Raw genomic sequence first — 22,964 nt, 5'->3', positions numbered from 1 at the left:
AGTGGATATATAATTGGATAGAGAATGTAAGAGAGACAGTAGTGTTTATAATGATACATAAATTTCAAGATGGAGTATTTGAATTAAATTAGTATTCATTGAATAAGTAAAAAGAAGAAGAAGCTCAAGAAAACATGCTGAAGTTGAAGTATCTGTAAAATACTAATATATAAGATATCGAGATGACACATTGACTGATTAATGTACAGTAGAAAGTTCCAGGAATAAGATAGTTTTGATTTCATTTTTCAATTATTTTACACCATGATATTTTTTAAACTATGTAAATGTTTGAGAGCACATCAGAAAAGAAAAAAAAAGGTAGAATTAAAAGGGAAGATTGTTGAAGATGGAATCTAGGCAATCCCAACATTTAAGGGACCAAGAAAATGATAAGAAGCCCTCAAAGAAGTCTGAAAATGAGAGGCCAGGAGAGACAAAGTATACACTAGAAATCAAGTGAGAAGAGACAGCAAAAATCAAACAATAAAACAAACAAACAAAACTAGTCAAAGAAAGGAATGTTATGCCATGTCAAATGCAGTTGAAAGCTCAAGGTAGACATGCTCAAATATTTACGGATTTATGCTTTAGCACAAAAGAAAGTGCTGATGACCGTAGAAACGTCATTGACATACTGACAAAGAGCACCATTTTGAGGTGAGTGTTAAATGATGGATAGGAGAGGAAGTGATGACATTGCTCTCAGTGGTTTGTAAGTTGGAAAAAATTTGAGAAAAGAACAATTTAAAATGTAGAATTTGAAGTTGCAGAAAAAACAAGATCAAAGGAGGAAATATTCTAGGATATGGAGAGGGAAATCATATCACAAATAGATAATCATGTACAGAAAGATTTGCTTATCCTTCTTTAAAAGTAGAGAAACAGAGGATGGTCAAGTAATATAAGAGAGGGGAATGAAATTTTTGATAAACTAGGGGACAAATCTCTCTTTTACAATAGGAGAAGTAGCTTGAATAACATGACAGATTTCTGGAAAAATTGTCCAAAATTTCCCAAAAATGGGAGACGTAGATAATCTTTAAAGATATTGCTAAAAACTCTAAGTGATATAGCAGAGAATGGACAAATTCACTGGAGGGGCATGATTGTTCTGATTTTCTTTAATAGCGCTCTAGTGAAGGAGATTTTATGACAGAGAAAGAATAGGGTTAGATGGAATGGGGCCTGAGGATTGCATGGTAAAGCTAAGCATCTGTATTGACCAACTAGTAACTAAGCAGTTGAAAAAATATAAAACAAACTAATCTAGGTGATTAATCTGAAGAAGGAAACATTCAATGGAATGGGGTCTGAGGTTTGCACGGTAAAGCCAAGCATCTGTATTGACCAACTAGTAATAGAGCAGCTGATAAAATATAAAATAAACTAAGCTAGGTGATAAATCTGAAAAAGGAAACATTCTAGGCAATACATATCTATGAGCTCTAGAAATCGGGAGTCCTGGAGCCAGAGAGTGAGACAATAAGAATGACAGATGGTCAACTGGCTTTGTTCAGAGTTTCAAATAATAAAATTCAGTTTTAACTAGTGAAAACAATCATGGTGTGGATAAGTGAGTAAGTAAACTATTTTCCATTAGCAAAAAGAACCATAGTGTGGATAAGTGAGTAAGTAAAGTAAAGTCGAAGTGAATATTCCAGGAAAGCTAATAGTTTTGAGATTCGCATACTGAATATATCATCATTTTAGAATTATAATTTCACTAATTTTCATTGTGACATCAAAGCTTAGACTGGGGAAATCTTTAAGCTGCATTTCAGAGGCCTCTAAGGAAACAGAGAAAAGTTGGATAGGTCATTACAAAACAAAGAAGAATGAAAAGTAATATACTAGAATGATATGAATCTCATAGTAGGTGGAGTTTTTATGAGTGAAAACTTAATGTGTTAAAAATTAAAAGGAAATTAGATGAATGATGTACTGTAGATTGTCAGAAAAAATGTACATTTCACCCTAAAAGTATTCGGTGAACATGAAGATGTTGCTATGGAATTTTCTACCTAAAATATTTTTCTATATTAAGTTTTGTACTCTCCAAATTAAAAAAAAAAAAAAAAACATTAGAAATGACCCATATAGGTTTTAGACTCAAAAGATTATGTAAAATGTAATTAAGAAGTTTTATTATTAAGAATAGGTTAAAACATTAATTATAAAAATATTTTTGAAATATATACGTGGTATGGAGTTTCTGAAAACAATGAAGGTACATTAAAGAAAGTTGGATGGAGAAGATTAACTCACAGAGGCATTTGATAATTTTCTAAAACCAGATCATCTCTATACATTCTCAACTCTATAGTAGAAAAGGTAAATATTTTAATTATATGTTTATTTTATCACAATGTTCTACCATGTAATTACACACACAAATACATATAAACTAGCACTCATAACTGAGACCTATATGTTAAAATACAGAGAGTTCTTATGTAATGCTATATAATACCACCCTCCTATGAGTTAAATGATACTATGACTAAAAGTTCTGTCAATGTAAATTTATTATAAGAATAAATTACCACATTTCAAGATGTAAAAAATAATACTCATTGAAATAAGTCATGAAAAGATAAGAATTCTATACAGCATAATATTGGATAACTATTAAAAATGAAATATAACTGTATTATATAAATATTTGGATTATAATACTAACAAAATAATACATTCCTGAGAATGTTTGGTATCCAAGTTTACCCTGAAAAATAAATAGATGTCAAGAAGTTATCTGATCACAATTTAATTATCAGGTAAAAAAATGGAGAAATCACATTACAAAATAAATGATTGTGGAAACAATTTTTAAAGTAGAATTAATTCTCTGATATTCAGATATTATTTTGAAAACAAAGAAATTAATATAAATTTATCTGAAAAAAGCTGTCATGCAAATTCATTAGTAACAATTATAATAAGTTTTAAAACTATAAAAAGAAAAATATAACAAAAATTGAGATTAATTTTATTCATTTCTTATGCCAAAATAAATTATAGATATTAAGAAATTTTATGTAGAAAATAAAACTAGAAATTAAAAGCGCAAATTCCATTTTAAAAATTAGATGATGAAAAATTATTATTTCTAAATAAGCCATACAAAACCCAAAATGTAAATTATGTAATAGATAAATTTGGATGTTTAAAATTCATTTTTTTTTCAGAAGAAATAGAAGAGAAAAGTATCTGTGACATGTATATTAATTCATAAAGACATTATATATTAGGAAGAAAAATGAAAGCATCCAAATGAAGAAGAATGTGGGTAAACACCATGAACATGTGATTTCTACAAAATCTAAATAGAAATAATAAGAGTGTGAAAAAATGTATTCACTAGTAATCCAAAATAGAATCTAATATTAAATGAAGTCTCTTTTCCTCTCATCAATTATTAAAAATTACTAGGCCTGTGAATATCCAGTATTATTGAAAAAATGAAAAAAAATACATTCTGAATTATCATTTTAGGACTGTAAATTGGCAGATAAAATTCAGCAATGTATGCCAAACGTTAAAATGAGCTTATTTATGACAGCATTTATTTTGCATCATTCTTACAAAAACAACTGAAGAAGTTTGCAAGGATAAATAAGCCTAGCGAATATTTAAACGTATGATATATTATAAATGTTTAGGAAATATTTTTCAATGTCCAACAAATATTGTTAAATAAATAAACAATCATTATATTGCTTCATAATGGAGACAGTTAGAATTTCTATCTACAGGATGTATATTGCACATCAAGCAAAAGTATATTTCCAGTAATATTGATTATTTGGATCAATATATATTGATATGGAAATACATATAGAAATATTTTGATAGGAAAAGGTATTGGAGAACAATAGGTAAAATTTGTGTCTAGCAGAACAGAGAAGTCATCTTATTAATGAAAATGCTAGCAGTAAGTGTATAATACTTTATTCTTTGTAATTTTTTGTATTTCAGGAAATGTATTTGGTATAGATACCTTATTATATTGAAAACTGAAGCCATTATTATCTTGCAAAAATAAAATCATTGTGTTGAATCTGATGCCTTCCCAACATAATATGTACAAATTGAATTTTAAAAATTGTTTTTATAAATGAGGCATTGACACAATATTATTTTTGGAATAACAGAAAATATTGAGATACAATATAGCACGTCTGAAATTAGCAATAAGATTCTGTATATTTTCAAAAGATTTATCACAGGCAGAATCTAAATAACTTTGAATATGTCCTGTTTTAGGAAACATGAAAAATAAATATTTTAAATGAACTATATTGATGAGAATATCCATAGGAACCAATAATTTATGATATTTTCTTGCACTAATGAAGTATTATTAATAAAGCATTTTAAAAGCTCATGTATTTATTTTTAGATTGTTTACATGGAATTCCATTGTGATGTGTTTTATGGTTTTCTGAAAATATTTTTAAAGAGAAAAAAAGATTCTCTAGCATTTTTATATTACTCGTCATACACTAATCCTGTTAATGCATGCAATTAAATCAGAAATACCAGCTGTTGAAAGAAAAGGTATGCATGCTTATTAAAGTTTGAGAGTCTTTCTTTGATTATAGTAACAATATTTTTATTGTCTGTGTGTGTTTATGGACATATTTTTAAAAATTATTATTATTGAGGGCATTCTTTAGAATGTGATGACTACTTCTTCTCATCGTCCAGATATCTATCTCCCATTGAATTGTAAATAGTATTACACTGTGGCATATTCAAATAGAATAAATGATTCTGCTATAAATAGACTATATTTTCAAATAGTTATTGCATTTGTAATGTGTTGCTCACACTCAGATACTGCTAACCCAACCATCTAAATGCTTGATGATTATTAAAAAAAAAAAAAAGTCCATAATATCAGGCTTCAAAAACATCACCATGTGATGAAAGATTAATCAAAATAACATTGACATTGCACAGTAGTACACAGTTTTAATGCTGTGCCATAATGAGAAACAAAACCATTCATAGCCAGAATCACATTTCATGCACTTCAAGAATGATTAGTTATGACAGTTTTATTACATGAACCTTAACTGGCAAAATAGCTATCCCTTAATAAGAGTTTGATCTCCTACAATTTTATAACCATATATCACATAGGTAAATAGAATTCTCACCATTTATCAGAGTATCCGATTACATTAGTATATAGCAATATACATTTGACTATATTTTAAAGTAGTAACAGTGAAAATAGGTTCATTTGCAATGCCAAATATAGCCTGAATAGTATATGTGTTATTTTTATTGAAGAACAAAGAAAATACAGGCTTCAGCAAGAAATTTAAGTGATATACTTAAAGGGCCTTTTAGTGAAACTGTCAAGAATCAGAGACAAGAAAATTGTATTCTTCTGTATATCATTAGCTGAACTTCAAAACAGAAAACGAGAAATCTTACGAAACCGTATGTTCAAAGTATGATTTATTCGTACAATTTTTGACTGATAATATGTCTTACATCAGATATATTTGAAATGTAGATTTCTCCCAAAATAGTATTATCTTAGTATGGTTGCAGCTCTTGATAACATTATGGGATAATGGGAGATAAATTGAGTGGGAGATACACACTTAATTTTAATTATTTTTAAATCTCAGCTAGTCACTTTAGGCAAACAAATCATTAATTTATCTACAATTTTAAAATTTAGTAATAATTTCTTCAGAATTACTTTTTTTAAGATTTGACAATTCTTTTCATTAATATGTTTAAGTTGTTGAACTATCAAGTAGATTAGCACATTATAAACAGATCTTCAGAAAGAAGGCAGGCATTGAGTGTGGGCAGAGGGAGGATACAGATCCTGGGTTAAAATGGGAAGGAACTCGGAACCCTTCATGGAGTTGCCAAGCATTGGGACTCATTCCTGGCCCTGAATGGCTCCTGGGGAAGGCGTGAGTGCAATAGGTGTGGAATGGCCTACTCTCGCCATGGACTTCTGGAATCCCAGCGGTGAGAGACTGTATAATCTCCACGGACATCTGAGCTCACAGGTAAAACTGCCTGGAGAATTGGCAAAGACAGAACTCCAACCTGCACAGGGCACAGAAAGTTTGGTGCAGGAGCAGACACAGCGGAGCAGCCATGGGCACCCATCCCACAAGGTTCAACATAACAAAGTGGCTTTAGCCTTTGTTTGCTGCTGGACTGGACAGAGTGGGGTGGCCTTGTCCATGTGACAGGGCCAGTCTGATCTAAGCACCCCTTTGTCTGTCAACCTATCCCAGTGTCTCAGCATGACTGCACTCACTTGCAGCACAGCCTCAGCTTGTCAGTGGTCACTGCCATAACTTTCACCAGCCAACCCTGACTATCTATCAGAGTGCTTTTGCAGACAGACCTCTGCCAGCATGCACCCACCCACACACCAGTGCACACTCGCCCACAGCTTTCCGCCTGCCACTTTACTGACTTATATGCATACACGGACCCACAAAACACCCACCTGATGAACCCGTCATCATCACACCAATGTACAGGTGTGCGTATATCCACAGGTTGTCCATATGCATGGACCTTCTGCTGTCACGCATCCAAATGTGCAAGGGCCCACTTCTATCCTACTGAAAAATTTTTCATGCACCCCCATTAGAGTGTTGCTGCCAGAAGACTGGGAACATCTTGACCCCTCCACCACAGCACACACTTAATCTTGAGAGGTCAAAGAACAAAGCTGCAGGCCTGGGCCCAGCTCTCCAGCATTAGAGCATGCGGCCCAGGAGTGCTGAGCTGAACCTACATTGCCTGAAAGCAACCAGAAAGAAAATCAGTAGACTAAACCCAACTTATTCCATAGCCAAACCTTCAAGGTCACCAAAGAACACAAAAGCAAAATTCCCTATCTGAGAGACAACTTCAAAGATTAAGGAAACATCAGCCCACACAGATGAGAAAGAACCAGCACAAGAACTCTGTCAATTTTAAAAGTCAGAGTAACTTCATACCTCCAAAAACCTGCACTAACTCCCCAGCAATGGTTCTTAATCAGGCTTAAATGGCTGAAATCACAGACATAGAATTCAGAATCTGGATAGAAAGGAGGCTCATCAAGATACAGCAGAAGGTTAAAATCCAATCCAAGAAAAACTAAAATGGTGCATGTGTTAAAAGATGACATAGCCGTTTCAAGAAAATAACAAACTGAGCTTCTGGAAATAAAAAATTTCACTACAGAAATTTCAAAATGCAATAGAAAGCATTTGTAATATAATTGACCAAGCTGAGAAAAGAATCTCAAAGCTTGAAGATCGCTCCTTTAAATCAACATAGGCAGACAAAAATAAAGAAAAAATAATTTTTAAATATGAGCACAACCTCAGAAATGTGAAATTATGTAGAGACCAAACCTACAACTTATTGGAATCCCTGAAAGAGATGATGTGATGGAGTAACTTGAAAACATATTTGAGAATCTGTCCACAAAATTTTCCCCAACCTTTCTGGAAAGGTTGACATGCAAACTCAGGAAATTCAGAAAACCACCAAGGGATGCTATTAAAAACAACCATCCCCAAGACATAGAGTCATCAGATTCTTCAAAGTCAAGCAAAAGAAAAAAAAAAAAAAATTAAAGGCAGCTACAGAAAAGAGGCAGGTCGCATTGAAAGATAACCCCATCAGGCTAAAACCAGACCTTTCAGGATAGATTATACAAGCCAGAAGGGATTGGGGCCCATATTCAACACCCTTACAAAAATGAATTCCAACCAAGAATTTAATATCCAGCCAATTGAGCTTCATAAGCAAACAAACAATATATTTTTTTTTTCAGAGAAGTAAATGCTATGAGAATTTCTTACCATCAGACTGCCTTACAAAATGTTTTTAAGGGAGTGCTAAACATGGAAATGAGAGACCATTACCTGCCACCGCAAAAATACACTTGAGTATATAGTACATTGACTCTAAAAGCAACTGTACAATCAAGTATACATAACAACCAGTTAACAACATGAAGACAGGCTTATATCCTTAAATATCTATATTAACCTCAATGTAAATGCTCTAAATACACCATTAAAAATCATAGTGGCAAGTTGGATAAGGAAGCAAGACCAAACTTTAGGCTATGTTCAAGAAACCTATCTCATGTAAAAAGACACCCATAGGATTAAAATAAATGAATGGGGACAGATATATCAGGCAAATGGGAAAAAAAAAGGGGGTTGCTGTTCTAATGTTAGGCAAAACAAACTTTAAAACAACAACTATCAAAAAGGACAAAGGAGGACATTACATGATGGTAAAGGATTCCATTCAAAAAGACTTAACTATCCTAAATATATAATCGCCCAACACTGTAAACACCAGATTAATAAAACAAGTTCTTCGATTTTTATGAAGAGACTTAGATAACCACAAAATAATAGTGGAAAACTTCAACACCCAAATGACAGTGTTAGGCAAATCATCAAGGTAGAAAACTAACAAATATATTCATGACTTAAACTCAACACTTTACCAAATTTTTTGAAATGCTTGTTCCCCAGTGCCATCAAGAAATGGCACTTGAACAGAAATTTAATTTACTCACCAAGACCACTTTTACTTCCTGCAGAAAGGGTACACTCGCCAGCAGTTTTGCCATGAGAGTACACCAAACAAAAGAGACAGGGTCATTTATAACCTGACGTGTTCACCCTACTGCTATGTCTGGTTTCCATTGACTGCAACGGGACCTCACATTCTGTATTTGTCCCAATTGGCTAGCAACTTAGAACTTCTTAAAAGAGGCAAAGGTAGAGGAGCACAAAGGAAGGAGGAAGTAACTTGTGGAATGCTGAGAAAGGTAAAAACATTTTTAAGTAACGAAGAGGAACAGGCTATGACCTAATGCTCACTTGGACAGTATAAGCATGCCAGGGCAAATATTTAGGCTAAATTGTGGGAGATAAGAACATAAAGCACATTGATTTCTTTATTATGGCTAGCAGATATTTAAGAATGCTAGCACAAGTCTTTTAATAAATTTTGTTTCTAAGAGAAGTTACTATTTATTCCTAATTAGACAGGAGGAAAGTCTTTGAAGAGGAAACTCTACTTTAGTTTTTACAAAATGAACCTAACAGATATCTACATAATATTGCACCCCCCAAAATACACATTCTTACTTGCACACCACACATAATCTATGATCACCCACATACTTGGCCATGAAGTAATTCTCAACAAATTATGAAAAACTGAAATTATTCCAGCTACACTCAGAGTACAGCACAATAAAAATACAAATCAACACTAAGCAGATCACTTGGAGCCATATACCTACATAGAAATTAAGCAATCTGCTGCTGAATAGCTTTTGAGTAAATAATAAAATTAGGGCAGAAATTTAAAAAAATCTTTGAAACTAACAAAAACAAAGATACAACGTACCAGAATCTCCAGGACACAAAGAAAGCAGTGTTAAGAGGAAAGTTTATAGCGAAACATCTACATCAAGAAGTTACTAAGCTCTCACATTAACAACCTCACATCTAGAGAAACTAGAAAAGCAGTAGCAAATCATCCAAAGCTAGTAGAAGGAAAGATATACACAAAATCACAGCTGAAATGAATGAAATTGATACGTTAAAAACCACATAAAAGATCTATGAAACCAAAGTTTATTTTTTGAAATAATAAATAAGATTGATAGACGGCTAGCTAGACTAATGAAGAACAAAAGAGAGAAGTTCCAAACAAACACAAGCAGAAATGATATAGATAACATTACCCCAAATAAACACAAAAAGAAACTCTGAGAATATTACAAACACATGTATGCACAGAAACTAGAACACCTAGAAGAAATTAATAAATTCCTGGAAACACACAGCCTCCCAAGATTGAAATTGAAAAAAAGAAGTTGAAATCCTGAACAGACCAATAATGAATTCCAAAATTGAATAAGGAATAAAAAACCTACCAACCAGAAAAAAACCCTAGCCAGACAGAATTGCAGCCAAACTGTACCAGACTTTCAAAATGAACTGGTACCAATGCTACTATTTTTTTTTTAATTGAGGAAGAAGGACTCCTCCCTAACCCAGCCTGTGAGGCCAGCATTATTCTGATACCAAAAATCTGGCAGAAACAAAATAAAAAAAGAAAATCTTAGGACAACAAACCCGATGAAGATATATTCAAAATTGTCGACAAAACAGTAGCAAACTGAATTCAGCAGCACATAAAAATTGGCCATAATAAAATAGGCTTCACAGGATAATAGGTAGTTCAAGGTACACAAATCAATAAATGTAATTTCTCATATAAACAGAACTAAAATCAAAACTCACATGATCATCTCAATAGATGAGAAAAGGCTTTTCATTAAATTCAGTACTGCTTCATGTTAAATACACACACACACACACACACACACACACATAAAAGGAACATACCTCAAAATAATAAAAGTTATCTTTGCCAACATTATACTAAACAGGCAAAACCTGGAAGCATTCCACTTAATACCGAAAACAAGACAAGAAATTCTACTCTTACCATTCCTATTCAACACAGTACTGGAAGTTCTACCCAGAGCAATTAGGCAAAATACATTTTAAAAAGACATCCAAATAGGAAAAGAGGAAGTCAAACTATCTCTCTTTATAGAGGATGTGATTCTGTATCTAGATAACTCCATAGTCTGGGCTCAAAGGCTACTAGAATTAATAAACCACCTCAGCAAATTTTATAATACAAAATCAATGTACAAAATTCAGTAACATTTCTACACACCAATAGTATTAAAGCTGGGAGCCAAATCAAAAATACAATCTCATTCATAATAGCAACAAAAATATAAATACCTGGGAATACAGTTAATCAGAGAAGTGGATGATGTCTACAATAAGAATTACAAAACACTGCTGAAGGAAATCAGAGATGACACAAAAAAACAAACAAACAAAAAATTACATGCTCATGTACAGAAAGAATCAATATTGTTAAAATGGCCATACTGACCAAAGCAATGTACAGACTCAATGTTATTCATTTCAAACTACCAAAGACATTTTTTCACAGAATTAGAAAAATAAAACTATTCTAAAATTTATGTAGAACCAATAAAGATTGCAAACAGCCAAAGGAATCCTAAGCAAACTAATAAAGCTGGAAGCATCACATTACCTGACTTTAAACTATATTACAAGGCCATAGTAATCAAAATAGTATGGTACTGGTACAAAAACAGACACATAGATCAATGGAACAGAATAGAGAGACGAGAAAAAAAGCCACACAAATACAATAATCTGATCTTTGACAAAGTTGTCAATAACAAGGAATGGAGAAAAGGACTCCCCGTTCAACAAATGGCACTTGAATAACTGGCTAGTCATATGCAGGAGATTGAAACTGGACACCCTTCTTTCACTATATACAAAATTCAGCTTGATTTGGTGAGTTGAATACTTAAATGTAAAGATGGATTAAAGACTGAAATGTAAAGCCCAAACTGTAAAAACTCTGGAAGACAAGATAGGGTAATACCATTCCAGACATAGGAAGTGGGCAAGATTTCATGACAAAGATGCCAAAAGCAATTGTAACAAAAGCAATGATTAACAAATGTAATCTAATTAAACTAAAGAGCTTCTGCACAGTAAAAGAAACTATCAACGAAATCAACAAACAACCTACAGAATGGGAGAAAATATTTGCAAACTATGCATCTGACAAAGGTCTAGTATCCAGCTCCTAGCAGGAACTTAAATAATTGAGTAAGCACATAACAAACAACTCCATTAAAAATGGGAAAATAACATGAATAAACATGTAAAAGATGATATACATGCATATGTAAAAAAAACTCCGTGTCACTAATCATTAGAGAAATGCAAATCAAAACCACAATGAATTACGATCTCACACCAATCAAAATGACCACTGTTAAAAATATAACAGATGTTGGTAAGGTTGTAGAGAAAAGGGGACACATATACACTCTTGGTGGTGATGTAAATTAGTTCAGTCACAGTTGGAGTTTTCTCAATGAATTTAAAACAGAACTATCGTTTGACCCAGCAATCCCCTTACTGTGTACACACCCAAAGGAATACAAATCATTCTACCAAAGAGACACATGTACTCGTGTTCATTGCAGCACTATTCACAATAGCAAGGTCATGAAATCAACCTACGGGCTCATCAACAGTGGACTGGTTAAAGAAAATACGGTACATATAATGCCATGGAGTACTATGCAGCCATAAAAAAAATAAAATTATGTCCTTTGCATCAACGTGGATGGAGCTGGAGGCCATTATCATATATAAATTAACATAGGAACAGAAAAGCAAACACTGCATGTTCTCACTTATAAGTGGGAGCAAAGCACTGAGTACATATGAATATTAAGAGAGGAACGATAGACACTGGAGCCTGCTTGAGGGTGGAGGGTAGGAGGAGGGTGAGGGTCAAAAAACTACCTATTCATTACTATGTTCACAACACGGGTAATAAAATCATTTGTACACCAACCCCAGCAACAGGCAATTTACTCATATAACAAACCTGCACATGCATCCCCTGAACCTAAAAGTTGAATAGAATAATAAAATAAAATTCTCATAATTTTAAAACTAATGCAATCATTAATACATTCCAGAATGTCTTTCAATTTGTGCATGTATGTGGGCAAAAAATCAATACAAAATACAAATACAAAAAGTGTCATGTATCACATAGAATTTTCATCACTTATATGAATATCTAATGACATTAAGTATGCAGCAAAATAAATTTGACCAGCATTTTATTGTAGTCACACTGAGTAGTCAATTTTTTTATGTCAAATAAGAAATTTTTTGTTACCAAATAATAATGATCTTCAAAACTTTAATGATCTTTTGTCTAAAATTGAAGGATAATAACAATATATGGTATAAAATTGTCAAAGAATGTATGTAGTATGCTAAATAAAAAGTAGGAATTTTTAAAATGTTTTCAGTCGTAAATTGGTTGAAATATGATTCATAAAAATGCTTCCCCTTTTGCTGAGATAGTTATTTTATGTCCATGGAAGATGCTGATGTATCTCTTTTGTTGTGCTCAACTGTGGGAAGGGAGTTAATAATTCAGTTTGTTTGTCTCCAGTGGGCATGTTTGTTAGGATTTCCTCCATAACCAGGGCATCAACACTAACAGGTTTTGTTAACATATCTCAATCTTGAAAAATACATATACTATGATAAAACTGGTGATATTGCTGCCCAATAATAAAAGTGCTTATTGGACCTTCCTGACTAAAGTTCCTAGAAGGTTCTTAGAATGACTACTTGTTTATATAGTTTTCATAAAATGTAACCATGTCTGTTACCAAAAAATGAATATGAATAATTTGGCAAATTACCCCATTTCTCCATCTAAAATGTTGACAAGGCTCATAACTGTTTGTTTGTTTTTCTTTTATTTTTGTTTTTTGTTTGTTTGTTTGTTTTTGTTGTTTTTTTTGTCTTGCTCTTGTCACCTAGGCTGGAGTGCAATGGCACAAACTTGGTTCACTGCAACCTCTGCCTCCCAGATTCAAGCGATTCTTCTGCCTCAGTCACCTGAGTAGCTGGGATTACAGGCGCACGCCACCACACCCAGCTAACTTTTGTATTTTAGGTAGAGATGGGGTTTCGCCATGTTGCCCAGGCTGGTCTCGAACTCCTGACCTCATGATCCGCCCGCCTCAGCCTCCAGAAGTGCTGGGATTACAGGCGTGAGCCACTGCACCCGGCCCTCATAATTGTTTTTTAATCCAACAAACTATAGGGAGAATCTTAGGTACTTTTTGAGTTAGCAGTAGAGGAGATTTTATTTTTTTAAAGCATTCTGCCACTTTTTTTTAATTGGTTGCATTTATCACTTTTCTGGCTTTTTTTGTTAAGAGTTCAGGGAATTCCACAGCCTTGTCCAGGGGGCTACTTCCAAATTGCTCAGAGAACACTCATTATTTTCTACTATATGTGATAAATCCTCCTGCTCCGCTGTCTTTGTCCTGAGTTACTATCCTTGAACCTTTCAAAGTTTAGCACTGTTTATGTCTCCCAGCATTTTGGCAAAGATTTATATGCATTCCAACCGTCACAATAAATTATATACCCTTTCTTGCCTGTTAATTTCATTGGTTCTTAACTTTGCTTTGTTCACCAAGGTTCTTTCTGGGAACTGCTTAGACAAGTATTGTGATAGATAATAAACATCACTAAAACTTTGAATGGTGTTTTCAACTAATAGATAACATCAAAGTCATGGGCAAAATGGTTTTGCTTTTATTGTTCAGAAACTTTTATGACACAGAGTCAGTGTACAAATTATACTTCAGCTGTTAATCATTCATTGACTCTTTCAATTTATATATTATTATTTTTTAGATCAATCTCAAAGGAGAATAATTTATTAGCAATTTTAAGCCATATTTGCACTCTTCTTCTATGTTCATATTAGCTGTTGTTTGTATTAATAGTTTCGTAGTTTTTTCTTACACTACCATATGACCTTAGACAGGGATTTCAGTTATTGTAACCAATTGTGAACTATGTTCAGATTTGCTGTGATATTATTCACTACAAAATTTCTAAAACAAACTTTGCAGTTTTCTATTTGAGAATGAGGATTAGTAAGTAACCTTCTCAAGTAAAATAACTGGATACTACTGGGACTTCTGCCTGAAGAAATTAATGAGAATTTTTCAAGAAAAGAGAGGAAATGGAGGCTAGTGGTTATAGCACAGGGTACAGAGTCATGCTGCCTGAGTTTAAATTCCATCTTTGTCACTGATTAGCTGTGTGACCTGGGACAAGTTATATAATATTTCTTTAAAGATTTTTATCTGAAACATAAAAATTATAATTGTACCTAAGTGGTCATAGTATTGTCACAATTATTTTCAAACTATACTACGATAGAAATATTTTAGGTCCTTGGCACATAATAAATTCTGAAAAAAAGTTAATTGTTATTATTATATATGCTAATGCAAAATAGAGTAGGACATGTAGTGATATTATAAGACATTATATTTGACAACAAGTGCTGCACTTTGTTATTAACTATAATTTTTAAATTATATAGAAAAAATGAGAGTACAGATTGAAGGAGTGAGGAAAATTCTCTTAGCACAAAGGCATATGTATCTTGATAATTAAGTGAAGGTTTTTAAACAGAGAAAGATGATTCTTACTGCTATAAAAAAGATGTGAACAAACATGGAAAAAGGTATAGGAATACTTTGCATAAAAGACAATTTAAAGAAAAATTTTTTAAAAGTAGTTCAAATGGTCAAGAAACCAAGAAATAATGATACTCTAACACTGGTAGAAAATAAGAAATTTAACAAAGAGAAATTAATTTGAAGAAGAAATATGGATGTTAAGTATTAGGAGACAATTTTTTGGATATAAACTTTATAGGTTTTAGAAATAGATTCTCCATGCTGGGAGCGGTGGCTCATGCCTGTAATCCCAGCACTTTGGGAAGCCGAGGCGGGTGGATCACGAGGTCAGGAGATCGAGACCATCCTGGATAACACGGTGAAATCCCGTTTCTGCTAAAAAATACAAAAAACTAGCGGGGCGTGGCGGGAGCCTGTAGTCCCAGCTACACAGGAGGCTGAGGCGGGAGAATGGCGTGAACCCGGGAGGCGGAGCTTGCAGTGAGCCAAGATCGTGCCACTGCACTCCAACCTGGTCCTCAGAGCGAGACTCTGTCTCAAAAAAAAAAAAAAAAAAAAAAAAAAAAGAAAAGAAATGGATCTTCAATAAAAAATACATTTCACCAGATGAAGAATGCCAGTGAAAGCTAAAAGAGTTATATTTCTGAGGGATAATGTTTGAAAAGCACAGGAGGCTAATAATTTCTCAGAGACATTTAGATTTAAGAAAAGAAGGAAGAGCAATAACAACATAAATTTCACAAGCAGTAAGTTTTTTTCCTATCTTTACCTTTTCATTATTATCTCTAGTTATCTTAAATGCAAGTAATTTTTATCAATTTGACTAATATGTTACTAGTCCACACAAAATCAGAGAGTAGAAAAATTCCATTTGTGTTATTTCTGATGGTTCCCTCTATTTAATCTTTAGTCATCCTAAACAATTTTGATAATATAGAAAGAAATGTGATCTAGAAACCCTAAAAAGTACTTACTACTTAAAATTATCAAAACGTTTAATAAAACTTTTATCTCAAGTAAGGATCCACAATGTTAATGATGAATTATCCAGAAAGAAAACTATTAATCATGTGCTTAGTAATATGCTAATCTAAATTAAAATATCACATAGTTCATACTGTACATTTTGTATGAGCTTTGGCATAAGCTTTGAAAATAGATTTTGATATAATTTTGAAAATATTTAATACAGGGCATGATTTGCTACTGCATGAAGATTGAACCTCATTCAGTATGTTCCCAAACTATTTTTTTACCCAACTTCCAACCTGTGATTTTAATTGTAATTATGGTGTTTACCCACATTGAATAATCACAGAAGTGGTCATCCATTATAACTGATGAATGACTAGTTTATCTGTAGAAACTATATATGCTATTTGGAGTGCCATTTAGGGCATCTTATCTTGTGAAAACAAACCGCTTTTAACTACAAACCCAGTAATAATAATATATAATTACTTTTACATTAATTACATTGTAATTTAAATTGTAAATTATAAACACAATTCAATCATAAAATACAATTAATTTGCCATTATAATTAATTAAATTATATTATAACTAAATTATAAAGCAATAACAATTATAATTAATTACATTTAATCAAAACCAAATAATTACAATAAAAACAATCAAATAATAAATAATTAGAAATAATTTTACAAACTCTTTTGATACAAAATTCTACCTTTATGCATGTTTGTACAGTGATATTTCTGAATCTCTGTTAGAGATTTCCTGGCTTACAATCATTCGTGCCCAGTTCCTATAGAAAACATTAAGTAGACCTTCGCTTTATCAATTTTTCAAAGTATTTACATAAATATATATTTTATTCTATATATGCAAAATACTACATTCATCTGCTTTTCTGTGGAAACCTAGACTATAGGAATTTTTCACTTTTCTTTGCAGGCAGAAACATTTTTCTCATTCTTGCTCCAGCTAGCCACTTTATAAAAATCAACTGTTCCGTCATGCTTATTGAAGCTCTTTTCTACTTACATCTTATCTAGATAAGATACTGCCCAATTTATGAGTAGCTAATAACCACCAATTATGTCTTTAAATGTAAATTGTTATGATTTTGTTTTTAAACATGCTCTCGTAAAGTCATATTTTATCCCAACAGAAAAGTAGGTTATTTGTTGAATTGGGTAACAATAGAAATAGAGTGGTAGTACTCTGCCAGAATAAATAATAAAGACACACAGAAGTTTTTTAAATCTCTTAAAAATGTTTAAAAATATTTACACAGTTTTAGTCAGAGTGTCACTGGGACTAATAATTATTTATTTTTCAGCTAGGTTTTTAAAATAATGAACAATTCCTCTATGGAATACTTATGAGCAAATGAACCTGAATAGAGCATGATATAAGAGAGAGTAGCGTGAAAATTTTTTAAGCTCTCTAGAAGAGACTTGAAGATGCAAACAAGAACAATAATTACACGTGTTAAGAAATAAATAGATCAAGATAAAGTCCACTTGAGGATTTGCAGCTGGGGACATTTCATGCATTTTTGCTGCATTAAATGAGAAAAACATAAGAAATGAGTGAAATTACTTGTTTGTACGTGCATGCATATATCTAATTTATAGTTTTATATGCTTCTATTTTTCATGAAAAACATTCGTCTCTCCTTGCCTTAGCAGCTAACTCATGAATGTGGTTTTCTCTCTTTCTATTTCTTCACCAGTCTGATTGCTGTGGCATTACTAGGGTAACCTAAGAGATTATTCTTATAACAAAGCAGAACTTAAAAATTATAAACCTTGGAAGAACGTTGAGATTGTGATTGTAGAGAAAAGACATATTACAGTAAACAAAATTCTAAAATAAAGCAAAGAAAAATGTAAAGCTGAAAAGTCTGAGAAATCGTAAGAAGACAAAATACCAGGATTAATCAAAACACCTAAGAGAACAAAAGATAGACATAAAAGACATATAACAAGAATTCTGCCTTCAGGAAATAATGTCTTCTGAGAAGATATATATATTTTTTTTCTTTCCAAGATTAAATTCCCACTCCAGGGCCTGAAAACAAACAATGTCAGAAATGTCATAAAAATTAATTTGGTGTCAAAAAGTAAAGTTTTTAAAAATCTGACAAATGTGGCTTTGAACGTATATGATTAATCTCTTTGGTGTATATTTATGTACTTTAATAAGTATCCAATATTATCTAATTTTAAAATATGCTGAAAAGATAAGATCCTAAGGCCATTGTGAGAGAAATTCATTTTACTGATGCCCATATGTTCACAGATTTTTCAGGATTAGCAATATTTTTCAATGTCTTTCAAAAATTGGCAAATACATTATTTTAAATACTTTATATAATGTAATGCAACAAAAAGTGTTTTTGTGTATCTTCAATTTGTAAAACCTAAAGATCAAGAAAATTTTGAAATACACTATGATATATAGGAAAATGCTGAAATATTATTTTTATATTTTACATGATTGAAATCTCAAAATAAAGATACTTTTTAAAAAGTGAAAAAAGTCACAATTTAAGTAAAGCTGTTAAAGATTACTACTTACAAAGCGAAATAAAATAATAGCTATCAATAATTATTGTCCTGACACAGCTATTGAAACTAACTATACTATTGTATTGTCAGCTATCCACTTTTGCAACAGGACATTTCTAGGATATTTTTGTAAGCTGCTTAACTTCAGTTTCCTAATTATTAGAAGCAGGCTCTAAACCACACAAATACAAACAGCATTCCTTTAAAAGTTTAAGATTTCAAGTAATTGCTATGTCTATTAGTTGACATAAATTATTATAAAAATAATACTTTTGGCCGGGCGCCGTGGCTCAAGTCTGTAATCCCAGCACTTTGGGAGGCCGAGACGGGCGGATCACGAGGTCAGGAAATCAAGACCATCTTGTCTAACACGGTGAAACCCCGTCTCTACTAAAAAATACAAAAAAATAGCCGGGCGAGGTGGTGGGCGCCTGTAGTCCCAGGTACTCAGGAGCATGAGGCAGGAGAATGGCCTAAACCCGGGAGATGGAGCTTGCAGTGAGCTGAGATCCGGCCACTGCACTCCAGCCTGGGGCAACAGAGCAAGATTCCGTCTCAAAAAAAAAAAAAAAAAAAGAAATGCTTTCTTTTGTCAAGGTGACTGCACATTCTTTTACATATAAATTCAACTTTAATTCATGTACTCATTTTCCAACAATATAAATAAGATTTCGTTATTTTTGTTTTACATACAATTATCTTGTTACATCTTTTTACTCTATATTAAAGTCATTTTCAAATGTCTTCCTACTTACTACTGTAATCTAAACTTTCTGGAGACACTTTATTAGATTGAATTGGTCTAAGTCATTTCAAAGGTGGCAATTCAATTCAATTACTAGCTTAATGAGATCCATGTTTTATGCTATGATAGAAATAACTATTAAAATAAACTTGTTTTAAGTAGAAATACAGCAAAAATACTTATAGAGATAATCAGAGTAACATGGCTCATATAGTTTATGTGATTAGATAAAAATATGAGTTTGATGAAAAGCTCAATGTATTAGAAAATACTGTTATAAAAATACAGCTAACAACTATAATGCAATAGTTAGAAACTTAATCCACTATATTTTTCATATATATATAATCCACATATATATATATATATATATATATATAGAGAGAGAGAGAGAGAGAGAGAGAGAGAAATCTTTTTGGCTTTGTTCTTTGTCCCTTACTATAATGCTTTTCTGGCTCTTCAGCATAACCAGTTCCTATATCACTTCATGGCAAAATAAAAAATGTCAACTTCCTCGAGAATTTTAAACTGAGTAAGCGTATTTCAAACAATTCTATTCCTTCCTGTATAGGCTTTCCGTTTAATTACAAATTTTAAATAGATTGTACTCAAATGTTTATAAATTTTAGGTACATTGACTATTTGCAATTTATTTCTGCATTCTTTAGATGAATATATTGTCTTCCACATAAGACTATTTTGACAATTTATGGCATGTTTTCTGCGTTTACTGAATTAGTCTTTATGTTTGGCATAATGCCATATGTAGAGAAAGTACTCAGTAATTTACCTGTTTGTCCTAAAATAAAGTAATATGAGAGCTCTACTTATTTACTGTGAAGTGTAATTAATTTAATGCATTAAATTGTGAGTTTCATGATTATTTTCACAAAATACACATTGTTTAAATAATCTAAAATATTAAAAATGTTCCCTAGCAGAACTCATAGAATATAGAACACCAAATGTGAACCGTTAGCAAAATTCCAGGGGTTCAGTCTTGGTCTGGGTGCTCATAGCACGAAAGCCAGTGACTGAGACTATATGTGTTGCCAAAGAAGAAGGCTTTAATTGGGTGCTGCAGCCAAAGAGATAGGAGCTGTCTCAAATCTGTCTCCCTAACTGACTAAAACCAGGGGTTTATATAACAGGGAGGAGATGTAACTGTGTAAGAAAACAGGAACTATGGATGGGAAAGGACACAGTTATGATGAATGAGGGGCCTAGCATCTTATTGTCTGGATGTGATGACCTGGTGAGTTTTAGTTCTTTGATACTTTTTGAGTGGGCTAAGGAACTCTTTCCTGAGGAAGGAACTCAGATAAAATAAAAGTATCAAGCTTTAAGAACAGAAGGATCAATTTCATTGTTTATACAAAAATAACTGTCTATGGGACTATTGGATCAGTTTCAGAACTTTAAATAATAGAATTTTGGTTATCATGGTCTGCCATTGTATTCATTAATTTCAACAAATGTGCCATTCTGTGAGGGATATTTATAATGCATGAGGCCAGGCATGTGTGGGGACATGGTTATATGGGAAATCTCTGCACTTTCTATTTAAATTTTTTCTATGAAACAAAAGCTGCTCCAAAAATAAAGTTTGTAAAAACAATATTTGTCAATAATTATAGACATTTTTATATTTAACATTTGGAGTAAAGTTTATTGAGAAAGTGTAAAAATAAAAATATAATTGAAATACATCAAATATAAATATTTTTAAGTAAATAAGAGACTAATTCATTATGTAAATTTATTAATAAAATTAAACACCATAATTTAGATGAATAGTGTGAAGGATTTCTATGTGAATGATACTTGACCAGTATAAATACAGGAAGTAAAAATGTGCCTAATATTTTGCTTAAATAGAAATAAATACTTGTATCAATTAATGTCTTTAGTATATACAAAATTTCTCTTTATAATACAATGAAGTTTAAATATAAATTAAAAACAACTTTGTGAAGAAAAATTTAAAATGCTGGCGATTAAAGGGTCAATTAGGTCAATTAGAGTTAATGCTAGAATATTTATGCCAAAGGAATATTAAGCAAACTATCGTTTCTGAGCTCCTTGTAAAACAATGGTTTCCATACACTCTATCATATATTGCTCTTATAGAAAAATTAAAACCTATTTGAAAATAAAGCACTGTAATATAAATTCTAAATAATATATACAACTTACATGCTTTGTGAAACTTTTGCTTAACATCATGAATAGTAGATGATTGTGTCACCTGAAAAGGAAAAGAAAATAGAGTTATTTTTAAACACTGTTAATTTGTTTTCTATCCATTTAAGGAAAAGAAATTTTAAATATATCCTAAAATTCTTACACAATAAGAATTTTTGCTTGGTTTATCTCTTTTTAGTGATTACTATTTTGACAAACTTGAAATGTTGCAATCAGCAAAAATATAATTAAAAAAATGTTTGTATACAACGGTAATAGTTTTAACACATTAATTCAATCCAATTTTTATCCCTAAGATATATTTTTGAATTTTCTTTGTCCAAAATATTCAGTGTATTTTTCCACATCTCGTAAAACTATCAATTAAAAATATGTCTTAATGCACAGGAAACTGAAATAATGTATAGCAATAGTACCTGAAGATGTGAAGTTAATTTATATGGATAAATGAGGGAAGTGTTTACCTCTGAATATCATGAGACAAAAGTAACCTTAAGCCCCCTACTGACATTATTTAAATCCCCAAATAAAAGTACTAAATGTCCATTAAAATGCATGTGAGATTTTTTTTTATTCCTTAAGTACATAGTAATTTGTCAAAATATTTGGTTCTAAATAACTAAAACGAACTCTATAAATTAAAAAATGGATAAAATATTTTTATTCTTCTAAATTTGAAAATTATTGAGGACTAAAGTTCCATACAAACACTTCAAGTCATCACAATACTTTTTTGACTTTCTGAATTTATCTCAAAAGACATTTTCATGATAATTCAAGAAAATATATTTCTTTTCCCTGAATAAGCATATGATACTAGTGAAATTTATTATAATCATATGTTTACATGATTTATTTATGCTACACTAAAATCCCCTTATAGCTGTTTTGAAAGGGTTAAATGAAAAACTCATAAAATGTTGGTGCATAATAGTCCATAAGATCCATATAGTTCTTAATACTGTTACATTATGTTTGATGTTTTATTATTCACTGAAAGTATAACAACAAATACATCTATTTTTACATATCTCACCCTCTACTTAACAGGATTGTGGCTAAGCATTCAGTATACTGTTCAGAATTGTTTTATGATTTCCTGTGTGTATATTATTTACTAAATAAGAGAGTTATAAGACTTAAACCCTAAAAAGTAATAGGAATTCCAATTTGTGTTATTCTGTTAATAGCAAAATGGTCCTAAAACATTCTGTGTATATAAAATTATAAATATTTCATGGCATTGCTCTTCTCTGAAAAATGTTAGAAAAAAATT

The 22,964-nt window shown here is 31.8% G+C and overlaps 1 protein-coding gene across 4 annotated transcripts in view; it reads right to left on the bottom strand.

Annotated features, from left to right (window-relative positions):
• Nucleotides 1-22,964, bottom strand: part of TECRL (trans-2,3-enoyl-CoA reductase like) — a 136,229-nt gene that overhangs the window by 85,677 nt on the left and 27,588 nt on the right. For all 4 annotated transcript variants that reach the window (XM_078002664.1, XM_078002666.1, XM_001110088.5 and 1 more), the window contains exon 2: nucleotides 21,680-21,731. In XM_078002664.1, coding sequence (XP_077858790.1) covers nucleotides 21,680-21,731 — 52 coding nt within the window. The remainder of the gene's footprint in view (nucleotides 1-21,679; nucleotides 21,732-22,964) is intronic.

Source organism: Macaca mulatta, chromosome 5 (genome assembly GCF_049350105.2).
Source record: "Macaca mulatta isolate MMU2019108-1 chromosome 5, T2T-MMU8v2.0, whole genome shotgun sequence".
Lineage (NCBI taxonomy): Eukaryota > Metazoa > Chordata > Mammalia > Primates > Cercopithecidae > Macaca > Macaca mulatta.
This window is presented reverse-complemented; position numbering and strand designations above follow the sequence as displayed.